Genomic DNA, 24,869 nt, shown 5'->3' with positions numbered 1-24,869 from the left:
TGTCTGCAGGTAGAAGCTCAAAGCCGTTGATGCTCAATTAGAGGTAACCAAGATCCTGAACCGTCCTTCAAATGAGGGCCTCAGCCCTGGGAACAAAAAGACTTGGATAAAGCTGGCGGGAGAAAACAAATACAGGATGTGAGAGGACAATAGCAACAATGGAGTCATTAACAGTCCCTGGAGGATAACTGGCTTCTGTTAGTCACGGAGATTTACAACTGCATTCGTTTAAGAAAAGCCTCTCAACACCCTGCCTTTCCAAGGAATTCTCCCCACCCCTGGAGTTAACTAAGTAACTTGTAAGTCAGCTTTGGTGTGATTCCTTGAATTAAACCCTTTTTAATGGAGCTTTTCCTCTTGGACTTCCTCACCTTCCACCTCCTGTTTCTCCCAAAAGAGAAGAATCTTCCATTGTGGCACTCTGGCTTTTTGAGTTTTTCTGTTTTTGTTTGGGGGGAGTACACTTTTTTGATTTGTCTTGGTTTTCTCGTCTGTTTTGTACACTCACCATGCACCCTAAAAGAGTTGTTTACCAACAACATAAAAAATGTATTTCTGGCTAGATAAGTGGCAGAAATGTCTACACTCATGATTTAGGCACTCTTTAAACCCAGAATAAGTACCTCGTTGAAAAAACACAACTATCGTTCACCTTCTGAAATATGATTAAATTAATAACTCCGAGAAGTCCCCAAACATGTTTTCCAGGAATGACCTCTTTTTAAAAATGTTAAATTCACGGTCCACATGTGCGGCCTCCTAGACTCGCTTTTCCTCTTTCTTATCTGAGGTTATGGACCTCAGGAGAGCAGGGGAGGGTTACAAGGTCAAAGTCTTTTCCTCCTTGGAACTTGCTGCTTGCTGGGAGGCGGTTGCCTGGAAAGTAGATGCTTTAGAGAAGAGGTTGGGGGGTCACGATTTTAATTCTGTTAAGCAACAGCTGGTTTGAGTTTCTTTCCCCTTCTATCTCCTGCTCCCTGCCTCACAAATCCGTGGAGAGAAAAACATTTGTTCAGAAGGAACACACAACATAAAAATACACCTTGTGTTACTGTGGTACTTTAGGACTGTCATTTTTGTTACAAATTGTATGTTGAGCACTATATGGATAGGCTAGAGTTTACAAAATTATACAGGAAATATAACCAGCGCCTTAGCCAAAAGAACCTTTCAAAATACAGGACACGTACCTGGAAATCTTTTAATAATATTTTTAAACTAAAGCTTTTAATGAAAATAAGTATGATAAAATAAGTATGGGGTATTCGGAGCCTGACTCCAAAGAACCATGACTGAAATACTGAAGCACGCCGAAGTGTGGGTGCCTTGTCTCTGGGTGGGAGACCTTGTTGTGTGTCTCTAAATTAGTATGCCGTCATTTCTTCAACAAATGTATACTGAGTGTCTGCTCCGCACACAGCTATGCTAGGGACTGGGAATATAGTGGTGAGAAGTCGGGGTGTTCATATGCAAACAGGTGCATAATCATCAACTCAGTCCAGTAGAGCTGTAGTCCAAAATCACAGCTTCCTATTCGAAACAGTTTACATGTGGTTTGGGATTTAAAAATCAGCTCTGTTCACATAACATTATTCTATAATCCATAAATCCAACACTTAAAAGGAATATATAATAGTGAAACAGTTAAAAAAAAAAAAAAAGTAAAAAACACCACATGGTCTTGTTGTTTTTATTTGGGTTTTGAAGTCTCCCATGCTTTCTTCCTCCTACACACACACACACACACACACACACACACACACACACACACACACAAAGAATAAAACTCACATCTCTCAAATCAATGGCAAACCAGTAACAGATTTTTTCATCTGGGTTCCTCAGCACACTGGCCTCAGGCTCTGTTGGTGTGTGGCTCAACAGCAATCAGAGGTCATAATTTCATTGGCAGTTAGCATCAGGTTTAATTTTTCTAGCATGTTACATTTACCGAAATGTCTGGTTTCAGTTATGCTTGGGCATTGACTGAATCAGCTTTGAGCAGCATGATGTCTTCAGGTACCTGAGGTTTATGGAACACATATGCTAATTGTTTTCAATCACTTTCCTTTCTAAACACAAAAATGTGTTTTCTGAAGCTGAATAACAGTAGTCCTTAAGGACATTGCTCATTTTTTATGTTAAAAGAAGACCTGAAGTAGGCAAAAATATCAACTTAACAAGACTGACACCTACTGATTGACATTGTTGAAAAACAGTCCAGTTAAAGTTCGGGGATTTTTTAAACAGCTGTGTGTGATTTTTCAAAAAAAAATGAAGATGCTCCTTGAAAATGAACCTGTACCATTTTAATTGCCTTTTAGGAATGTGACCAAGTTCATATAGATGATGTGTCTTCAGATGATAATGGGCAAGACCTAAGGTGAGCACGTTGAAATGTGAAGCAATTTTCTCCATTTTATAGTTTAACGGCTCAGCCAATGGAGATGAACTTTGTTTGGTTAACGGTGGGCTTTTCTTGCATCTAAATAGCACATATAACTTCGGAACAGATGGCTTTCCTGCTGCAGCCACCAGTGCTAATTTATGTTTGGCAACCGGTGTGCGGGGTGGTGTAGACTGGATGAGAAAATTGGCTTTCCGCTACAGACGAGTAAAAGAGATCTACAATACCTACAAAAATAACGTTGGAGGCAAGTAACCACCACCAGGATCTTACCGGATTATTAAGATAGTCTAGCTAAAATTCTCCAAGGACCACACACTTACGCATCACACTTTTTTTTTGGATATCATAGCTTTTTTTAAGAGCGGTTTCATCTGACCCGTGATTATTCTGCTGTGATTTAGTGACAGAATATTAGACTTGAGCCAGGCACCCTGGCTAGTCTTATCTAGTCCTCGCTCCATTCCTTCATAGTGTGTGGGACCTGGAGTCAGTTTCTTGACTTTTCTGATACTCATTTGTCCTTCCAAGGAGATGTGGCATTAACTACCTTTGGCCAAATCACTTGAGATGGACTGTAAAGCTCATTCATCTGTGTTGCAAAATGGCTTTAGCTTACAAGGGAATATGTTGACTTAATAATGAAAAGTTTAGGGGTGTGTTGGTTTCCAGCATGGCTAAGTCCACATGCTCAAAAGATGACATCCAGAATCTCTTGCCTAGGCTTTCCTTTGGGTAGGAGTCATTCTGGATCAGTCCCTCCCATAAGGTGGCATAGGTGACCACTGACAGATCCAAGTTTATATTCTGTGAGTTTAGCACTTCAATCGAGTAGAAAAATACCTTCCCCAATAGATTCAGCAAAAGTTCCAAGACTGACTTGCACTGGCCACGCTGCGGTCCTACACCTTCCCTGGGAGCCAGAGGGTAGCGTTGGCTCTGTCCAAACTCCACGAGTAGAGGAATGGTGTGAGCCGACTCCTCAAAAAGAAGAGATGACTTCCAGAACCAGGGGAAGGGATGCTAGGAATGCAAAGTCATTGGATTTTGCATGTTTCCTACAATACTAAATAAATGTGTCAGAATGCTAATCTGTGAAAAATTACCTGATATACTATAAAGCTTGAGGGTGATATTAGGAGTGGTATTAAATGTTTATTATTTATAAAGTTGACTAGACACATCGGTAAGGAAGGAATTCCTGTGCTTTTAAATCCACAGGCCTGCTTGGTCCAGCCAAGAGGGAAGCCTGGCTGCAGCTGAGGGCTGAGATTGAAGCCCTGACGGACTCCTGGTTGACACTGGCTCTGAAAGCGCTCACGCTCATTCACTCCCGGTAGGCTGTCCCCGAGTCACTCCATGGTGCTTTTGCTGGAAAACAGCCTTGGCTCGTGTTTGTTCACTCTGGAGATTCATTTTTCAACAGCCTTCTTTCTTTTTTTTTTTTTCTTTTCGGTTCTCATAGGACGAATTGTGTGAATATTTTAGTCACAACTACTCAGCTTATCCCAGCGTTGGCGAAAGTCCTGCTATATGGATTAGGGATTGTATTTCCAATAGAAAATATTTACAGTGCAACAAAAATAGGTGAGCTGCTGTTGCTTGTTTTATACTCAACTTTTTCCCTTCAGGCTGGTAGAAGTGAATGAGTAAAAGTAAATGAGACTTTTTTCATAATGCCAGGTGTCAGAAACCTAGAAGAAGAATTTAATTTTATTGTCAGCATTGCCTTTAGACATCAAGAGAAACATAAATCATAAGCCATGCAGCTTAATTCAAAAAATGTTACTTTACTGGCTAACATTAAGAACTATGCATTTTAGCCATTGTCAGTTAAGCATCAATTCTGGATTATTATCTTACTTGCCTTTTAGATAACATCAACAAAAATATCTAATAAACTAAAGCAAATACTAGTATAGAGATATACGAAGTATAAATGAAACAATTCTAATAGCTTTCTTTAAATTATCACTGGAACTTTTTTTTTTTTGCTTTATTTTAATTCAACGTGTATAAACAGTTAAGTTCCCATTTTTGTTATGGGGATACCCAAAAAAATTAAGTTCTTGAAAGAAGGAATCACAGTTGGAGAAAGATGACTAATGTGAAATTTGGTTAGAATATAAACCAAGACAGACTAAAAGTGAGATTAAAAAAAGACATGACTCCTGTTCTTACAGAATTCACCATCTAGTGGGGGAAGCTGACATCTAAATAACTGTAATATGACAAAGACGTATGTAGATGAGCATTTTTATCACATATTTAGTAGATGTGCAGAACTGTACTAAGCATTTTACATATTAAAATCAGTCTTCACAACCTTTCCATTTTACAAATGAGGACACTAAATCTCAGAGACTTAATTGTCCAAGTTAATAGCCAGTAAAGGTAAGGGTCAAACTAGCTCTGATTCCAGTGTCCAGACTCCTTTCCATACCATAGGGAATTCTCTACCACTAAGTGCCTGAATGTGCACTTGAATGAGAAGACATTCACTCCCACCCAGGAAGAGGCAGAGAGCAAGTGTCTGTGAATACTAAAAGGAAGAAATGTCATTTGAGCTGGGTATGGAAGGATACAGAAGAGTTTAGTAGGCGGATGGGCTAGTGAGAGCAAAAAACAGAGACCTTAAAACGTGTTCCCTGCTGAGAGACTTGTAAGTGGTTCCTGGGTCATGGGAAGCTGAAGCTGGAAAGGTAGACTTAGGTCTAGACATATGTGGCCTTGTTTATCACCCTAATGAGATGTTATTTCAGTGAGTCCTGGGGAAGGGGGATGAGGATCCTAGTAGACGGGAAGAAGGTTGTTTCTGGCTGCTCAACTCTATCTAAAGAAAAAAGGGCAAAAATGGAATCTAATTCTCCATCCAACTATACTTGTATACTTCCAATACTTTTCTTTAAAAGCATTTACTAAATTATTGCTAAAGAATTACTTTTATAATTATTTGTTTATAGTCTGACTTCCCTATCAGACTGTAATAGCCACTGAGTCTGTGTTGCTCATCATTGTAGCCATGGTGCCCAGCACATACCAGGTGCTCAATAAATGTTACTTCAATAAAATGGATGAGTAAACAGTTGTTTATTCTGAAGAAGGCTGACACAGAGGTTCTTTTTAAACACCTGGGTCAGTAATGACACTATTAACTGATGGGAAAAATCAGATGTGATGGGAAAAATAAGAGTTTGATTTTATTAATGTTGAGTGTGAAATATTCACATAGTCCTGTCAAGTTGGAAATAGCTGGAGTTGGAGAATAACTGCTGCCTCCTGAGAGGCACCAAGAACAGAATGCTAGAAAATACTTAGAAAGAGAAAGAAATGAGGCACCTGGCTGGCTCAGTCGGTTAAGCATCTGCCTTTGGCTCAGGTCCTGATCCCAGAGTCCTGGGATGGAGTCCCACTGAGCAGGGAGTCTGCTTCTCCCTCTGACCCTCCCCCATCTGGAGCTTCCTCTTTCTCATTCTCTCTCTCTCTCAAATAAATAAATAAAATCTTTTTTAAAAAAAGGGAATGTACCAAATAGAATTCCTGGTAGCCCAATATAACCAGATTTTTTTATGTTATCATATCCATAAAAATAACTGTTTACATTAAGTCAGATATTTATGCTATCCATAACAATAAAGAGGAATCATGCTGTGTTTTGTAAACAGGAGTCCATAGTAAACATTTATCAGCACATGAAAGAACAATTGCCAAAGAAGTTTATAGAATAGAAAGGATAGTGCTTAACTCCCCAGAAGGAAAGAACAAGTAGTGTATTTATTACATGTCATGCGCATTGAACTTTAATCCTGAATAGTTTAAATAATTTGAAAATATTAGGATAATAGAAAATTATAACAAGTGTATATTAGGTATTTTTAATGGGCATTTTGTTTGTGATACTGAACTTTAATTTTTATCAAAACAGAATTAAAAATGATTTTAAAAAGTGGTAGGAATTATCTCAAAACCAGAGGTAGAACCACTTTTCTATGGTATTTTTAATAAGAAAAGTAAATGGGGAGCCTAGGTGGCTCAGTTGGTTAAGTGTCCGAGTCAATTTTGTCTCAGGTCATGATCTCAGGGTTCTGGAATCAAGCCCCATATTGGGCTCTGGGCTGGGCATGAGCCTGCTTAAGATTCTCTCTCCTTCTCCCTTGGCCCCTCCCTCCTCTCATGCATGTATTCTCTCTCTCTAAAAAAACAAAAAATAAAAAGAAGTAGCTATTGAAACTCCTCTAGTTTTGCTAGTTTTGCAATCAAATGAGATATAATTTGGGGGTCAATGCAGAAAATCCAGGAATTTTCCTTATAGGCAAGTGGCAGTCATTGAAGGAGATGATTAGTATCTCGTTTAGCGGGGCTGTGATGTTCTTCCAGATAAAATGGATTCATCAAAATGAAAATTCCATGTAGGTCCTCTAATTAACTTCTAAAAGTCAGCTTCAGTTTCTCAGTCTTTATTATGGAAGACATCTATGTGACCCAGACTTCACAGTGAAGCCTTAGGAGATAGTATACAGGCGAGAAATTTTTTTGTCTACCACAGCCTCACCTGTAAATAACATTGAGTTTACCTTCCTTTTCCCATGAAAGGGAAGCTTGGCAAAAACACATAAACATTTCCCTCTAAGGAGGAAAAGTTTCATGACATCTAAGTTTTTGATTGTATATTTTTGCAGTGAAAACTACACTTTGTATTTGTTTCTTAAAGTGATTTAATATTTCACAGTTTAGTGGGCAACTGAAGAAGCATTGAAATTACATCCTTTGAATAAGGCTGGCCCGATTTTGTTCTGTCAGATGCAAACCAGAGATTTTAGTGCAAAATACAAATATAAAGCAGACATTTGTTTAAGCAAACAAGCAATTTGTTCGTGAGTATATCTGATCCTTATTTGAAAGAGATGCGGGCCGCTCAGCCATTTACATTTGAAAACTATAAACTGTCCCATTGTCCATTAAAATGACCCTGTTGGCAGTGGGGGACTTGGAACAGCAGTTTCTTCTCTAAAGGAGCAACAATGGCTGCATTAACTGCAGGGATGTGCCTCCTGAGAGCCCAAACCAACTCTTGACATGGGAAAGATAATAGATAGATAAAGGTATTCTGTTACCTTTATCCCGCTTTTCCTCTAGGAAAGTGCTTTATTGGACATTAGATGCCTGGGTATGGCAGGCGTGATCTCTCTGTAGTGCCCCAAATTACCTGACATTTATTTCAGAAACAGCTTTACCAGAACATTTCAAGTAAACACATTAGGTTTGGCGGGGGGTCTTTCATTCAAATAGAATCCCAACTGGAAAACAAAGCAATAAACAGATTCCAGGGGCGCCTGGGTGGCTCAGTCGTTAAGCGTCTGCCTTCGGCTCAGGTCGTGGTCCCAGGGTCCTGGGATCGAGCCCCGCATCGGGCTCCCTGCTCAGCGGGAAGCCTGCTTCTCCCTCTCTCACTTCCCCTGTTTGTGTTCCCTCTCTCACTGTGTCTCTCTCTGTCAAATAAATAAATAAAATTTTAAAAAAATAAATAAATAAACAGATTCCACTGTTTGATTTCTCCTGCTATAACAAAACCTGTCAGTTTGTTTTTTTTTTTTTATCCTTCTCAATAGACTTGGGATCAGATATTATTTTCGAAGTTTGGTATATTGTGAAACATTTTTTAAATCAAGTTCAAATATGTTGCCAGAATCAGATGCCTTCACTAAGTCTTAGCTGCTAGGAAAAAAAGGACTGCTGCAAAACTATTTTTTCCCAAATGCTCTACTATGACTGACTAGATCCTACTTTTTAATAAATGAGCCCTTGGGAAAAGAATACTAAAATTGACAATTTCCCGGTGGCTCAGTCAGTTAAGCATCTGCTTTCAGCTTAGGTCATGATCCCAGGGTCCTGGGATGGAGCCCCGAATCAGGCTTCCTGCTCAGCAGGGAGTCTGCTGCTTCCCCTGCCCCCCGACCCCGCGCGTGCGCGCTCACTCTCTCTCTCCCTCACATAAATAAATAATCTTTTAAAAAATAAATAAAATTGACAATTTCCAAGGGACAAGTCACTACATGGATAATTTACAATTTGTAATTTACTGTGCTGTTTCAGATTCTACCCAAATGGCGTCTAAAAGCACTATTCTTCAGTTTGTACAAGTAGATAGAGTTGAATCAGAAGCATAAAGGAAGTATTTTGTATAAAATGTTCAAGCACTGTAGCACTGAGTTACTCAAACTTTACACTTTTTATAATTTACTTTTATGTATTAGGAAAGGAAAGCTGTTTTGAGAGGATAATTCAAAGGTTTGGAAGAAAAGTGGTCTATGTCGTTATAGGAGATGGCGTGGAAGAAGAGCAAGGAGCAAAAAAGGTCAGTGTTCCTTGATGGTGCATCTCATGCCATTTAATTTTTTAGTCTTCAAAATGTTCATAGCTGGATCATTTAAACAAGTTCCATTTCTCTGAAACAAATCACAAATGTGTTCAGAACTGTAAGCAATGAAAAAGGACAGAGTAGAATTAAATAAATATGGTCTTTTTGAAGAGTGCCCTACACAAACTCAAAGGTCGTGGATGGTTGGTCTTTGCAGAACGTAGACTTTTAAGCAGAAAGGAAGGTTTCGTGCTGTAGCCGTCATCCAGAACAGAGATAACACATTTGCTGTGCTCATGTGAGCATGTCCCATTCTGCCCCATGGCAGAGATTGCCAAGTGATTAAAACCTACCTGAGCCTGAATTCAGCCTGAGAACCTTCTAAACATCACTTCAGAAAGACTCTACCAGTTGGTCGGAGCTGGTCTGCCACACTCTTTGCTGCCCTATGGTGTCTCATTTGTATCCCGAGGTCAACACCTCACCTCCCCTGGGACACTCGGAAAAGAGGAAAGGGTTGGAGCCAGCCCTGAGTCCCTTGACTCCCAGGTTGCCCACCATACAGCTTTTTTTTCTTCTGCATCCCTGCGAGTGTCATTCTGCCATTTCCCTCAGCAAAACCTTGCTAATTAAGTGTATTCCATTGCATTTCAAAAGAGGAGGAGAAGGGGACCACTTTCTTCACTTGGGGACCACTCAGGGTCTTCAGTCTAGACACAGCCTACCTGGACAATCTTTCTCACCCCAGCACTTGGCATTGTAGTCCCTTCGGCCATGCCCAGCACTTTCTCCCTGCTGTCGCCTCTGCTTGGAATGTTCTTTTCCCCAATGCCCTACTGTCCCTGTCTTACTCATTTTTCAAAATCCAGTGCCTGTTCCACCTTTTCTATTCCCCTTATTTGTAAGAGCTTAATTACAGTAGTGCTCACTCACACTTTAATTGGAGAAGTTGTAAATAGCTTGGATGTTTGAGCTGAGAGCCTGGGTTTGAATTACAGCTCCACTGCTAACCAGTTCTGTGACTTTGAACAAGTTATGTATCCCTCCTCTTTCTCGTTCCTTATCTATAAATGGCAATAATAACAGCATCGAGCTCATTGGGATATTTTAAGGATTAGATTTAGTTAAGATGTAAAACTCATAACACAGAGCCTGGTACATATAAAGTGTGCAACAAATGATAGCATTGTTATTATTTGTAGATATGCCTGTTTCAGCGATAAAAGGTGAGCTCAAGAGGTAGGGATCTTATTTTGCTTAGTTTGTTGTTTGAGACTTTGTTTTCAGTTTTTTTTTTTATAACTCCCTAAATCTTGATGCAGTCATACTCTCTAAATATTTTTTAAATTGAAGAGCATTAAGTATTTTATGAGGTTACCCAATAGAATTATTTTCCCTTCCTTTCCCCACACACTGACTCATAGAAATCACTGTATATTTCCACGAAGGATCTAACAACTCAGCTCTTCTGGAGTATTCCAGTACATAACAGAAGTGACCCATAAAGTCACCAGAACATAGATGCAGCATTCAGCACGACACGTGGCCAGCCTTCTTAAGAGAGCCTAAAGATGATTTAATTCACCTTCAGTGCCTCTGAATTCTAATAAAAGCAGAGAAACAGACCCTAATTTTATAAATAATAGATTATTTCACTTATACCCATTGATACACAATGTACCAGGATTACATGCTTCCCCAAGTGGGATCGGTGCAGATGGAAACCCACACACACTTCAGATCTAGTAGAGGCTGATGCAAAGCTGCATTTGCTGTATAACCACTAGTTCTGACATTCCAACTTTACCAGTGGGCAACCACCATGATCATTAGGTACATCTGTCATCCCTTTGGGCTGTTTTCATAAAATGAAATTTTTCCCAGACTAAATTAGAATACCCAAAACTCAACCCCAGAGAGTGAAAGAGGATGTTTGATGGGAATCCAGACTCAAGTCTTCTTCCTGGGAAAAGCCTCTGGAATCCTCCATGCCATTCCTAGACAGGACCTCCCAGTGGCTAGCGGGGTAGACGTGCACATTTTCAGCAGCATAGAAATGAAGAGCCACATCTCATGCCCCTGCAGCCCAGGGCCAAAGATGCCAATCTGCCCACGTGGCTAATTGTCCTCCCTCTAGTAGTCACCAAAAAGTTTAGCTTCAGAAGGTTGCCAAAATGTGACTTTCTAGCTTGTGGTAGGCAGAAGGATGCTTATGAAAGTGATGACTTAAAATGCAAGGAATCCTTTGGGCCCTAGCAAGGCTTCTGTGTGGGTAAGTTGCTTCCTAAACCTTTCAGAGTAGCAGGTTTCTTAGATGTTCATCATGGGTGAACATAACATGGAAAAGGTAAAGGAGTTCTTGGTTTGATATTAGAACTGGAAGTGGTACTGGGGCTAAGAGTTTTTGCTGTCTCTGCAGAACAGTGAAAACTGTTTCCACTGTTTAGCTTTGGATGTGTTACTCTTTTTATTTGGGACAAACACACCTGTGCCAAAAAGAATTAGGCAGCTGCCTATGAAGAACATCCTGTTTGGATTTTTTTGACTGTGAATGAGTATTCTTAGCTTCAGCTCTCTGGTTTGATGTTGTGGGATGAGTATATATGGTAAGGGTCCAATAGTATGTGTTACAAACAATCTCTTTGCACCTTGAGACTTAACAGTGTGGGAACTCTGACAAAATTGTGACCAGGAGTTATAAGACTGTTTATTGTGTATGTACAACATACGGATTTTTGAGAAGGTTCAGATTCCTGATAATCTCACAGAAAACTCAGATGTCATCAATCTATCATCCACAGTGACGAATTGACCATTCCTTTCTTATATTCTGTCTAACCTTATTAGGTTAGCTAGTATTTAAATAGCAGTATTTTGTGCATGAGTTAAGTAACAGGGATCTAATAATTCACAATAGAGGAGTTTTTCTAAGTGGACTTCTGCACAGAAATAGAGAATATTTAACTTAGGGAAAATGCTTAATTTAGGGGAAAAAGAATACTATTCAGCAATATCCCATTTTAAAAACTATATATAAAATTCAAGCTAAAGAAATAAATTAAGAGATGGTTATCCATGCTGTCAAAGGATTAATAATCATAATGGTGAGAAAAAAATATTGCTATCAATTATAAAGCCCTTATCGTGTCCCACACTTTCTTTTAGGCACTTTCTACCCATTATCTCATTAAATCCTCAGGAATTTATGAGGAATGAGTCCTTCGACCCACTTTATATATGAGAAAACCAAGGTTCAGGAAGGTGAATAATTTGGCCAAGATCACATAACTTGGAAGTAGCCAAACTAGGATTTGAAGCTAATTATATCCGTAAGATGGAGCACAAAGTTCCTTTAAATTATAAACTTGATTTACATATCCTAAATATGATTTGATTTAAAAAGAATTTTCATGCTTATTTTTTAAATTATTAGAATAAAGTGTGCAATATTTGCTTCTTTCCTTTTGGGAGAGAGATAGAACTGCTTAAGTGTTCTCTTTCTCCTAAATTTACATTCATGATTAAAATTTTAAAAATAAATCATCGATTCTGATATTATAGCTTGTGAGCATTTTAGATTATTAAATAAAATAGTGAACCAGTCAAGTTCTGCAAGTTTGAGCACTAAAATGTTTTGCAAAATCAAAACATTTTGCAGTTCTTCTAAATCAGTTTTAGCCATTTAGCTTGTCTCTCCTAGTTTCCTAAGTCCTTTTAAAAATCTAATAGAACATTCTTTCTTTTTCCCTGTAGAGATGTCTTTCATCTCTCTAAATAATGTTCTTTTGCTTGAGGTAGTTACTTTTTTCAAGCTCAGAAATGAAACCAGTAAGTATTCTGCCAGTCGCCTGTTTCGTTATGGTCAATCGAAGTCTGTTCTGTCATCTTTGTTCTCTTTGCCAATATAGTCCCAGGGCTTTCAGTAATTTTATCTAATTCTATATCATTAAAACACACCCCATCAAAGAGAAGAAGTTGAAAATACCTTTGTTTATTTAAAAGAACAGCTTTCTTCCAAAAAGATCACATAAAAGAGCTCTCTGCAAGCACCTCTTTGTTCCTAGAGAGACTGCAGAGAATGTGAGAGGAGCCATCTACCTATGGATAACTTTCTCTGACCTGGATCTTTTGTTGTCAAGATCTGCCAGGCTTCCTTTTTTATCATAGGATTCCATGTTTCCCTAATACAACGTATTTTGTGTGACAATGATAGGCATATGTATGATTTTTAAAAAGTCAAAATGTAAGTCTTCTGCATACCAACAGCAGTTTTTGATTCTAGAGTAAAAGTGGCCTTGTTTTAGAACTCCACAACTCAACTAAACTTACTTTATTTACTTTTCAGAGAAATACTTAAAATAAATTGCTTGTGAACACCAGGGAGAAAATGGCAGGTATCTATTATTCTGCATAATGGCAAAGGTTTCATCAATAAATGTCCATTTCATTCATTCATTCATTTTTTTTTAAGTATAGCTGACACACACTGTTACATTAGGTTCAGATGTATAGCACAGTTATTCCACAACTCTATACAATATAGTGTGCTCCTTACAAGGGTAGCTACCATCTGTCACCATACAATGCTATTAAAATACCATTGAGGGCGCCTGGGTGGCTCAGTTGGTTAAGCGACTGCCTTCGGCTCAGGTCATGATCCTGGAGTCCCGGGATCGAGTCCCGCATCGGGCTCCCTGCTCAGCGGGGAGCCTGCTTCTCCCTCTGACCCTCCCCCCTCTCATGTGCTCTATGTCTCTCATTCTCTCTGTCTCAAATAAATAAATAAAATCTTTAAAAAAAAAATAAAATAAAATAAAATGAAATACCATTGATTATATTCCCTTGCTGTACCTTTGATCACCATGACTTATTCATTCCATAACTGGAAGCCAGTACCTCCCACTCTGCTTCATCTATTCTGCCCATCCCCACCCCCACCCTTGTCACCTCTGGCAACCACCAGTATATTCTCTGAATTTATGGGGCTGTTTCAGCTTTTTTGTTTGTTCATTTATAGGTTTTGTTTTTTAGATTCCACACGTAAGAGAAATCATATGGCATTTGTCTTTCTCTGACTTACTGCACTTAGCATAATACCCTCTAGATCTATCCATGTTGCCACAACGGTAAGATCTCACTTTGTTTGTGGCTGAGTAATATTCCTTACTATATACACCATATCTTCTTAATCCATTCATCTATCAGTGGACACTGAGGTTGCTTCCATATCCTGGCTATTGGAAATAATGCTGCAATAAACATGAGGATGCATCATATCTTTTTGAATTAGTGTTTTTGTTTTCTTTGGGTAAATAGTAGTGGAATTACTGGATCATATATTTTGTATTTTTCATTTTTTTTTGAGGAACCTCCATACGGTTTTCCACAGTGATTGCAGAAATTTACATTCCCACCAACAGTGCATGAGGGTTTCTTTTTCTCTACATTCTTGCCAACACTTATTTCTTGTCTTTTTGATACTAGCCATTCTAATTGTTACAAGGTAATAGATCATTGTGGTTTTCATTTGCATTTCCCTGATGATTAGTGATGTGCTGAGCATCTTTTGATGTGTCTTAATTGTCATCTGTAGGTCTTCTTTGGAAAAATGTATATTCAGATCCTCTGAATAAATAACAAATTTGTTTTTCGGGTGTTGGCTTATATAAGGTCTTTATATATTTTGGATATCAACTCCTTATCAGATATATCATTTGCAAATATCTTCTCCCATTCAGTTGGTTCCCTTTTCATTTTGTCGATGGGTCCCTTTACTATGCAAAAAGCTTTTTATTTTGGTGTGGTCCCAATAGTTTTTGCTTTTGTTTCCCTTGCCTGAGGAGACATCATCTAGCAAAATGTTGCTAAGGCTGATGTCAGAGAGATTACTACCTATGTTTTCTTCCAGGACTGTGATGGTTTCAGGCCTCACATTCAAGTCGTTCATCCATTTTGAGTTTATTTTTGTGTATGGTATAAGAAAGTGGTCTAGTTTTATTCTTTTACACGGTCCAATTGGACCATGGTAATGGTCCAATTTCCCCAGCACCGTTTATTGAAGAGACTGCCATTTCCCTACTGTATATTCTTGACTCCTTTGTTGCAGATTAATTGACCATATACGTATGGGTTTATTTCTGGGCTATTTCATCCCATTTATCTATGTGTTTGTTTTTGTGCCAGCACCATACTATTTTGATAACTACAGCTTTATAGTATACCTTGAAATCTAAGATTGCAATACCTCCAGGTTTGTTCTTTCTCAAGACTGCTTTGGCTAGTCAGGGTCTTTTGTGGTTTCATACAAAGTTTAGTACCATTTGTTCTAGTTCTGTGAAAAAATGCTATTGGTATTTCACTATTGATTGCACTGAATCTGTAGACTGCTTGGGATAGTGTGGGAGTTTTGACAATATTAATTCTTTGAATCCATGACCATGGAATATCTTTTCATTTGTGTCATCTTCAATTTCTTTCATCAGTGTTTTATAGTTTGCAGGTATAATTCACTCATCTTCTTGATTCAGTTTATTCCTAGGTATTTTATCTTTTGGGTACAATTATAAATGAAATTGTTTTTTTAATTTGGTGTGGTCCCAATAGTTTTTAATTTCTTTTTGCTACTTCATTATGAGTTCTAATACTTTTTTTCATGCGTCTTTAAGGTTTTCTATGTAGAGTATCATGTCATCTGCAAATAGTGACAGTTTACTTTCTCTTTACCGATTTGGATGGTTTTTATTTCTTACCTCATTGCTGCAGCTAGGACTTCTATTTTATTCTATTTATTTATCTTTTCTTTCTAATTATTCTACATTGAATAAGAGTGATAAAATGGATATCTTGTCTTGTTCCTGATTTTAGAAGAAAAGCTCCCAGTCTTTTACCATATAGTGTGATGTTTGCTGTGGGTTTATCATAGATGGCCTTTGTTATATGGAGGTATATTCCTCTGAATCTACTTTGTTTAGTTTTTATCATGAATGGATGTTGAATTTTGTCAAATGCTTTTTCTGCATCTATTGAGATTGCAAATTGAGATAATTTTCATCCTTGATTTTGTTAATGTGGTGTATCACTTTGATTTCCAGAAATTGAAGCATCCTTGCATTCACGGAACAAATCATACTTGATCATGGTGAAAGATCCTTTTAACGTATTGTTGAATGTGATTTGCTAATTTTTACTGAGGATTTTTACATTTATGTTCATCAGGGATATTGGCCTATAGTTTTTTGTTTTTGTTTTGTTTTTGTTTTTTTTTTTAAATAGTGTCTTTGCCTGGTTTTGGTATCAGGGTAATGCTGGTCCTGTAGAAAGTACTTGGAAGATTTTCTTCTTCTCTATTGCTGAGAGTATTTTCAGAAGAATACGTATTAACTCTTCTTTAAATGTTTGATAGATTACTCACTTCAGCAGCACATAAACTAAAATTGGAACAATAAATGTTTAATAGAATTCACCTATAAGTCCATCTGGTCCTGAACATTTATTTGTTGGAAATTTTTTATTACTGATTCAATTTCATTACTAGTAATTGGTCTGTTCAGATTTTCTATTTCTTCCTGATCATTTTTAGATTATATATTTCTAGGAATTTATCCATTTCTTCTTCATTGTCCAATTTGTTGGCATATGACTTTACATAGTAGTCTCTAATAATACACTGTATTTATGGTGTAGGTTGTTAATTCTCTTCTTTCATTTCTGATTTTATTTATCGGAGTCTTCGTTTTTTTTCTTGATGTGTCTGACTAAAGGTTTGTCAATTTTGTTTAACTTTTCCAAGATCCAGCTCTTGGTTTCATTGATCTTTTCTATTTTTTTTAAGTCTATTTTATTATTTCCACTTTGACCTTTATTATTTCCTTCCATCTACACACTGGGCTTTGTACTTCTTTAAGTGTAAGTTTGGATTATTTATTTGAGATTTTCCTTGTTTCTTGAGGTAGGCCTGAATCACTATAAATTTCCCTCTTGAAACTGCTTTCACTGAGTCCTAAAGATTTTGGACCTTTGTGTGTTTATTTTCACTGGTCTGTATGTATTTTTTATTTCCTCTTTAATTTCTTTATTGACCCATTAGCCTCCACATCGTGTTTTTTCCAGCTTCTTTTTAAATTGATTTTAGTGTTATGCCATTGTGGTCTGCAATGATACTTTTGAAATGATTTTGATCTTCTTAAATTTATTGAGACTTGTTTTGTGGCCCAGCTTGTGATCTATCCTGGAGAACATATCAAGTGCACTTGAACGAATATGTATTCTATGGTTTTTGGATGGAATGTTCTGTAAATATCCGTTAAGTCCATTGAGTCTAATGTGTCATTCAGAGCCACTGTTTCCTTGTTGATTTTCTGTCTGGATGATCTATCCATTCATGTAAGGGGGATGTTAAAGCCCTCTACTATTATTGTATTACTGTCCTTTTTTCCCTTTTGTGTCTGTTAATAGTTGTGTTATGTATTTAGGTGCTCCAATGTTGGATGCATAGATATTTAAATTATTATATCCGCTTGTTGGATTGATCTCTTTAAGACTATGTAATGCCCTTCTTTGTCTGATATAAGTATTGCTACCCCAGCTTTTTATTTCCATCTGCATGGAATATCTTTTTCCATCCCTTTACTTTCAGCCTGTGTGTGTCCTTAGGTCTTGTTTTTTATCCATTCCTTCACCCTGTGTCTTTTGATTGGAGCATTTAGATCATTTAAAGTAATTATTGATAGGTATGTACTTACTGCCATTTTTTTCATTGATTTCTGGTTGTGTTTGTAATTTTTTCTGTTCATATGTTCTTTTGCTCTCTTTCCTTGTGATTGATGGATTTTTTAATGCTACATTTGGCTCTGTTTCTCTTTCTTTCTTATGTGTCTATTATTGATTTTGGGTTTTTGGTTAACATGAGGTTTATATATAATATCCTAAGTATATAGCAGCCTATATTAAATTGATGGTCAGTTAAAATCAAACACATTCTAAAAGAATTTCATTTTTAATTCCATGTTTTATGTACATGTTGTCATAGTTTACATCTTTTTATTTTGTGAGTCCCAATGAGGTCTACACCATGAAACATAATTAAAATGGCAATGTTTAAAGAGAAATTTTTAAAGGCAGCAAGAGAGAAGCAGTTAGTTACATACAAGGGAAACCCCGTATTACTAAATAAATAAGTGCCTATTTGGTGTGTTCATGGAGGAGGTGGGTTCAGGGTCTTCCTGCATTGCCATCTATACTAGACAAATTCAAAAAATGTCCATTTTAAATGGGAACTCCAAAATTTGCTGAAATCCAAGATGAAATGGAGAATCTGATTAATGCTCAATTCTAAGCTTGAGAAAAATGAGAGCTGCTTTTGTAAAAAAAAAAAATAATATTTTTAATGAATTTTTTTGCTTATAGATTGAGACGTGGGGATTACTAACACCAAGTACAGTGAATTTTATTATTCTAAAGCTATTTCACTTAGTACTTTATGTATGACAGGTCTTGAAATGTATTTCATCTTTGTTCTTAATTCACTGCTGTCTAGAGTAGGAGCAGATATGCAAATAATAAAAGAGCAATGCTGTCTAATAAATTTTTAGAATAATCTATCTTCCAAGATATATTTATTTATAATTTGGGAAGTATTTGTACCTCCATATGCAAATTTTCTAGAGATAATATGAAAGCAAAGCTATGTTCTTTTTTTATACAAATGATAACTATACACCTTTTTCTGTACCTTTTTTTTTTTTTTTTTTTTACAATATATCCTGGCAGTCATTCCATATCAGTACATGGAGTTCTGTATCTCTAATTCTTTTAAATGGCAGCATTGACATTCTAGTATTTGGATGTGCTACACTTCAGTGAGTCCCTTGGGGCTGAACATTTAGGTGGTTTCCCATATTTACTATTACAATCAGTTCTGTAGTGAGTGGGCTTTATGTGATTGATGCATGGGCAAGTATATCTGTGGGATAAATTCCTAGAAGTACAATATCTGAGCCAAAGGTTATGTCCTTTTGTGATTTTTAACATTTTATTAATATATTCTTCAGCAAAATCCAAATTACATGTGAGTGTCCATGAACCCGGTTTTTATGTTAGTGATTTTATGTATAACTAGAAGGGATAAAATCATACAGTATTTATCTTTCTCTAACTTACTTTACTTGGTGTAAGATCTATCCATCTTGTTGCAAATGGTAAGATTTTCTTTTTTATGGTTGAATAATATTCCATTATCTATAGATGCCACAAGTCTTTTATCCATTCATTCATCAGTGGACACAGGTTGTCTCTGTGTCTTGGCTATTATGAATAATGCTGTAATGAACATAAGGGTACAGATAGCTCTTCAACAATGTCTTTGTTTCCTTTGGATATATACCCAGAAGTGGAATTGCTGGATCATAGGGTAGTTCTATTTTTTACATTCCCACCAGCAATACGCAAGGGTTCCCTTTTCTCCACAGCCCCACCAGCATGTTACCGCTTGTCCTTTTGATAATGGCTATTCTCACAGGTGTGTGGTGAGTTCTCACTGTGGTTTGGGCTTGCAATTCCCAGATTAGTGATGTTGAGCATCTTTTCATGTACCTTTTGGCTGTCAGTATATCTTCTTTGGAAAAACGTTATTTAGGTACCCTGCCCATTTTTAATTAGATTAGTTGTTTTGCTACTGATTTGTATGAGTTTATTATATATTTTGGATATTAATCCCTTATCCAGTATATGGTTTACAAATATCTTTCCCCATTCTTTAGACTATCTTTCCATTTTGTTGATCATTTCTTTTGCTATGCAGAAGCTTATTTTCAATGCAGTCCATTTGTTTTTTTGCTTGTGCTTTAGGTGTCATATCCCCAAAAAAATCATTGCCAAGACCCATGTCAAGGAGCTTTTTTCCTATGTTTTCTTCTAGGAGTTTTCTGATTTCTGGTCTTACATTTAAGATAGGGATCTAGTTTCATTCATTTATGTGTTTGTAGCCGATTTTCTCAGGACCATTTATTGAAGAGGCTGCCTTTTCTCCACTGAGTGTTCTTAGCTCCATTGTCAAATATTATGTGACCATATATATGTGGTTTATTTCTGGGGGGTTGATTATGTTTCATTGATCTATGTGTCTGTTTTTAGGCCAGTAATATACTGTTTTTATTACCATAGCTTTATAATGTACCTTGAATTCAGGATTGAAATCAGGATTGTTTTGGCCATTTATTTGCAGTTCCATGTAAATTTTACGTTTGTTTTTTCTACTTCTCTAAAAAATGCCACTGAAATCTTGGTAGGGATTGCATTGAATCTATGGGTGGTTTTGGGTAGCATGGACACTTAAGCAGTATTAATTCTTCTAATTCATGAACGTGGATACCTTTCCATTTGTGTATGTATTTAGTTTCTTCTAATTCATGAACGTGGATACCTTTCCATTTGTGTATGTATTTAGTTTCTTTCATTAATGTCTTTTGTTTTTTAGTGTAGCTATTTTTAACAAGTCATTTGGCATTAGTGCAGAGAAAGACTACTGATTTTTGTATGTTAATTTTGTATCCTGTAACTTCACTGAATTTGTTGGTTAGCTAACACTTCTGTGGAGTCTTAGGATTTTCTATATATAAAATCATGTCATCTGCAAATAGGTTTTCATCCTTTTCAATTCTAATGCCTCTTTTCTTGCCTGCTGGTTGTTGTCAGTGGGGGCATATATGGGTCATGCAGATTATTTTATATATCTGCAGTCACTACAATATTCAAGTCATAGACTTTATCTGTAAAATGAAGGTTTTTTGAAGGTTGCTTGTAGGTTTAATAAACTAGGACTCCAGAAAAACTGTCATAATTCAAAATCATATAATGTCAGAGTTGAGAGTATAACCCAGTTCTCCTCATCCTGGCACCTGCTTTTCTTTTGCCACCATCTCTCTCTGATGTCATATAATAATTGTTTCAGGTGATACTGAGGTGGAAAAAAAAATTGTTTTCTTTGCACCCAATTGTGCTGGGAAGCTCTTATACATTCATAAAATCTTTGCATCAGTATGTGGTGAATTAGGGAAAATAGTAGTTCTAATTATTTGTGAACATGAGTTTCCTCTCCCCTAGATTCAGTCTTCTTATAATGACTCACTTAATATTAAACAGACATTTCTTAAAGTAGAAGCCCAATAATTTTTGTAAGAATGGAGCTGATTATAACAGAGATCATATTACGAAATAGTGCTGAGGATGGAGTTGTTGTTCTTGTGTGGGAATGTTCCCAGAGACTACCTCTTCCCTTTCATATACACCTAAGGTTTGCCAGTTATTATGTAGAACCTTTTGCACTTTGGCTCAAATGAATGACCCCATCATCACTGTATTATAATGAGTTGGGTCTCTAATATGCCACAGGCATATTTCATCATGTGAATCTGTTTCAGGGTGCTACTTGATCACGTGGTTCTTAATAATACTGTACAGGAAGATAGAAGCTATTAGTTAACTCCAGGGCTTTTTGTGAATAACCTCACCTTTCCATAATTTGTTTTGAGAATAGTTTAAAAAGTTTATATTACATGTACTCTGGGCTGGAATCAACTCCTACACCTGGAAAGAAAAGACACATAACCATTGTATGATTTTTGTTTACTATGGAATTAAATCCCTAATTTTTATCTTAACCATGTACCAAAGAATTAGTTGGATTTTTTTCAGTTCCCTTTCCAACTTCTCTGCCATTCATTGCATTCTACAATACATACTGCTGAGTGCACCAATGGCTCTCAAATGTGTTTTGTCGTCTATGGGAAACACATCTAACTTCAGATAATCGACCTGCCAAGAATTTGGCTGAACTTACTTTGAAAAAAAGCATCCACTTCTTACAAGTACTTTTATATTTACTTATGAAGGTAGTTGTCCTGAAAGTTTCTGGATAGCTATCTGAAGAGCCTTAAGCATTCTCTGCTACATCCTGAAATAACAGAACAAAAGAACTATTCTACAGCTCCCTTTATTCAGTTGTTCATGAGAAGCAGTTTTGGGGAAGGGCAACAAATCTCTGGCAAATTAGAAATAAAGGAATATTAAAATAGAAGTTAGTAGATGGTTAAATATACAAGAATGCTGTATAATAGTTGAATACTTGAAAACTTTTAAACTAGTGAATGATTTTCCTTAAAGAATGGACTTGAAATTTAGTAAAATGAGCAGGATGCTAAATGGTACATACTATATATACATGATTTCAAATAGGAGTGTGCATATCTAAAAGATATAGAAAAATACTTATATTTTACAGGACACATGGATTTTTATTCTAATAACATAAAAAGAAGGAAAGCTTTCTACATTATAAATGCAAACATTTTTCAGATCTGATCTATAATTTTTCAATGTCCCTCACTCAACACGGCAGGGAGTGTGTGTGTGTGTTAAGCTATATACTATGGTGCTGATAATTTGTAGAGCTGGATTAAAAGGCCATTGAGAACAGTTAGGAGGCATACAGTGTCTGGGCTTAAGGTTCAGACCCGAACTGATGTGATTCAAGGGTTCACTCCCTACCAGATGTTATTTAAACCTCTCTTCTCCTCCAAAACTCAAGTTTTTTCAACAGTGAAACCATGATGGTAATACCTATCTATCTCTGAGGTTATAGAGAGGCTTGAATAGTGCTTAGGACAGTGCCTGAAAAAATACTCCATAAATTACTGCTATTATTATTATTGATGACCTCCCTGCGGGCCCTGCTCCACGTGGCTTTCTGTCATATACAGCCAGTACCCTAACAATGGAATTCTCCTCCCCCTAACACACACAGCCTGCAAGTGCTCTTCTGAATGGTCATGCTTTCAGACGTAGTTTAACTATTACCTCCTCTTACCAGGAGCTTCCCAGGCGAAGGGAACTGGCTCCTCCTAGTTCTTTCATAACACACAGGTAAAAGCTCGTGATTGTTTACATTTCTACTTCTCACCCACAGACTACACCATCTCTGCAGATGCAAAAAAGGACTGAATGAATGCAAAGTAGTATAGTCTGTTTTTCTAGTCAAAAGTTGACAAGTAGATCATCCTAAAACTTTGAAAAGAGATCTTCTAGTACTCCACGCTGGACTATTATTATTGAAAGATAACAAAGATAGGGAGTCCAGAAAGGTCTACATTTGATATTGGACTGTGGTATATGCTTTTAGCAGATTACTGGAGACAAAGGCATTGTTAATAACTAAATAGTTTGCATTCTCAGAATATGACAGTTCTGTGATCTACATCAAAATAGTTCCTTGCTTCCAATTTTTGGTACAGATAAGCCCCCCCCCCCCCAAAACTCTTACATCCCACTGTTTGCTTCTGGACGTTATCTGGATAGTGGGATTAGAAATTTGCATTTCTCTATAAATTCTCCTGTTTGTAATTCCTTAGCATATAATTGCACAATATAGTCAGCTCTTCACAATATTTCTTTGTTGTTGTTTTAAAAAGCTGTTTTTCTATGGGCTAAGTAGTATGTTGTCTTCTGAAAAACGAGGATTACCTTTCCCTTATTTGAAAAAAGATTTTACGGATGCATAAGTACTTACTATAGAGCCTTGAGCAATAACAGTTTATAATCATGTTTTCATCCTTCGTGGATGAGGTGATCTCTCTTCTTTTCCTGGTTTTCTTATCTCTGGCTAATTCAGGTGTTTTACAAAGATTCTCATCATTTAAACTAGATTTTTAGATTGATTTTTTTTTTTAAACTACTACCAGAAAAAATGTTAGAGCGTCATTTAAAATTTTCCCATATGGTAAAGCCATTTTAAGGTCAATGTGAAGAATGCCTAATGGAAGTAAATGAAAAAAAGCTGCTTCTTCCATGAGTAAAACTAAGTTTTGAAAAATGTAAAATACCACCACCTAAGGAAAATTGCTTAAACTTTTAGCATTATACATCTACTGGATCCATACTTTGAAAGGCAACCGTTTTTTACAAAGTTTCATTCATAGCTATTGTGTCTTATGTAAAGTTTGGAATTGGTATTCAAGTCACAGTACGGAACAACTTCAGAAATATCCATCACTTTCTTAAAAAAACAGACTCCAGATTATGTTTTAAAATGCAGTCCAGTAGTCTTAGGGGAGGATTAAGTTTGAATTTTTGTTTTAAACAGATGTGATGTTAAGATCTTCACGGGCAGTTCTCACAATACTGAGAAAAGGGGATGAGCGTTGAGCGAATTTCAAAAGCAGGGTTAAGGCTTTGTGCTGGGAGCATGGTCTGTCCTCACCGTGTGTCTGCCCCTTTGACAGCACGCCATGCCCTTCTGGAGGATCTCCAGTCACTCGGACCTCATGGCCCTCCATCATGCCTTGGAACTGGAGTACCTGTAACAGCCACATAGCACTTTGGAACCGCACAACTGCCCTGTGACCAGGAACAAATCCAGCAAGCCTGAGTCCTGTGTCAGCGCTGGAGTACCCACCGTAGTGATTTCAACATGTGGACGCACAGCTGCTGTGGGTCTTCACCTCTGCCCTTGCAGTAAATGAAGGACCACACCTATCTCTTCAGAACAGCTGTTGACTCTAGTACTGTGAAGCCAGTGAAAATAACCCATGAGAATGTTCTAGTACAGTGTGATGTGTCTTTGCCACGTTCACTACATGGTTCAAACCTGTGAAGAAAGGACCTGCAGACGCTTACATTGTTAGCATCTTCAATGTGACATAAACAGCTTCTCCAGTACAGCAAACTTGATTGCACAACAGAGACTGAAATGTGTTTCCCGAATACCAGTGAGGGGATTTTCTTGTAAAGAAAGTTTACTTTTTTTGGTGTCTCATACCCAGGGTAATCTGTACATGTCTACTTATTTATGAACAGACTTTTTAAAAACAGCTTTAATTGAGGTATGATTCCAGCACCCTACAATTCACTCAACCAGACTTTTTTGACATCAATTAATTGGAGACAATAGCATCATAATAAGCGATTAAAGGCCTTTGCCTCACGACACAGCAAGTACTTTGAATCTTAGCACATTGCAAAGTAGTTTAAAGTATGTCTAATTTAAACGTGTAATATGTACATCACTGAGACAATCATGTACAGAGAGAATTTTTGGTGTAAATTTGTAATAAT

General features: G+C 37.0%; 1 protein-coding gene across 10 annotated transcripts in view; it reads left to right on the top strand.

The window, feature by feature from the left end:
• The window catches only part of EYA1 (EYA transcriptional coactivator and phosphatase 1), a 170,646-nt gene extending 146,528 nt beyond the window's left edge, over nucleotides 1–24,118 (top strand). For 9 of the 10 annotated variants that reach the window (XM_021688169.1, XM_044914232.1, XM_044914230.1 and 6 more), the window contains 6 exons: nucleotides 2,325–2,383; nucleotides 2,494–2,654; nucleotides 3,629–3,743; nucleotides 3,873–3,994; nucleotides 8,662–8,762; nucleotides 24,038–24,118. In XM_021688169.1, coding sequence (XP_021543844.1) covers nucleotides 2,325–2,383; nucleotides 2,494–2,654; nucleotides 3,629–3,743; nucleotides 3,873–3,994; nucleotides 8,662–8,762; nucleotides 24,038–24,118 — 639 coding nt within the window. The remainder of the gene's footprint in view (nucleotides 1–2,324; nucleotides 2,384–2,493; nucleotides 2,655–3,628; nucleotides 3,744–3,872; nucleotides 3,995–8,661; nucleotides 8,763–24,037) is intronic. The other variant, XM_021688173.1, reaches the window with a different exon arrangement.
• The last annotated feature ends 751 nt before the right edge of the window (nucleotides 24,119–24,869 follow it).

The sequence above is a fragment of the Neomonachus schauinslandi genome, chromosome 4 (genome assembly GCF_002201575.2).
Source record: "Neomonachus schauinslandi chromosome 4, ASM220157v2, whole genome shotgun sequence".
Classification (NCBI taxonomy): Eukaryota; Metazoa; Chordata; class Mammalia; order Carnivora; family Phocidae; genus Neomonachus; species Neomonachus schauinslandi.
Note: the sequence above shows the minus strand (reverse complement) of the source record. Positions and strands in the feature narration are given on the sequence as shown.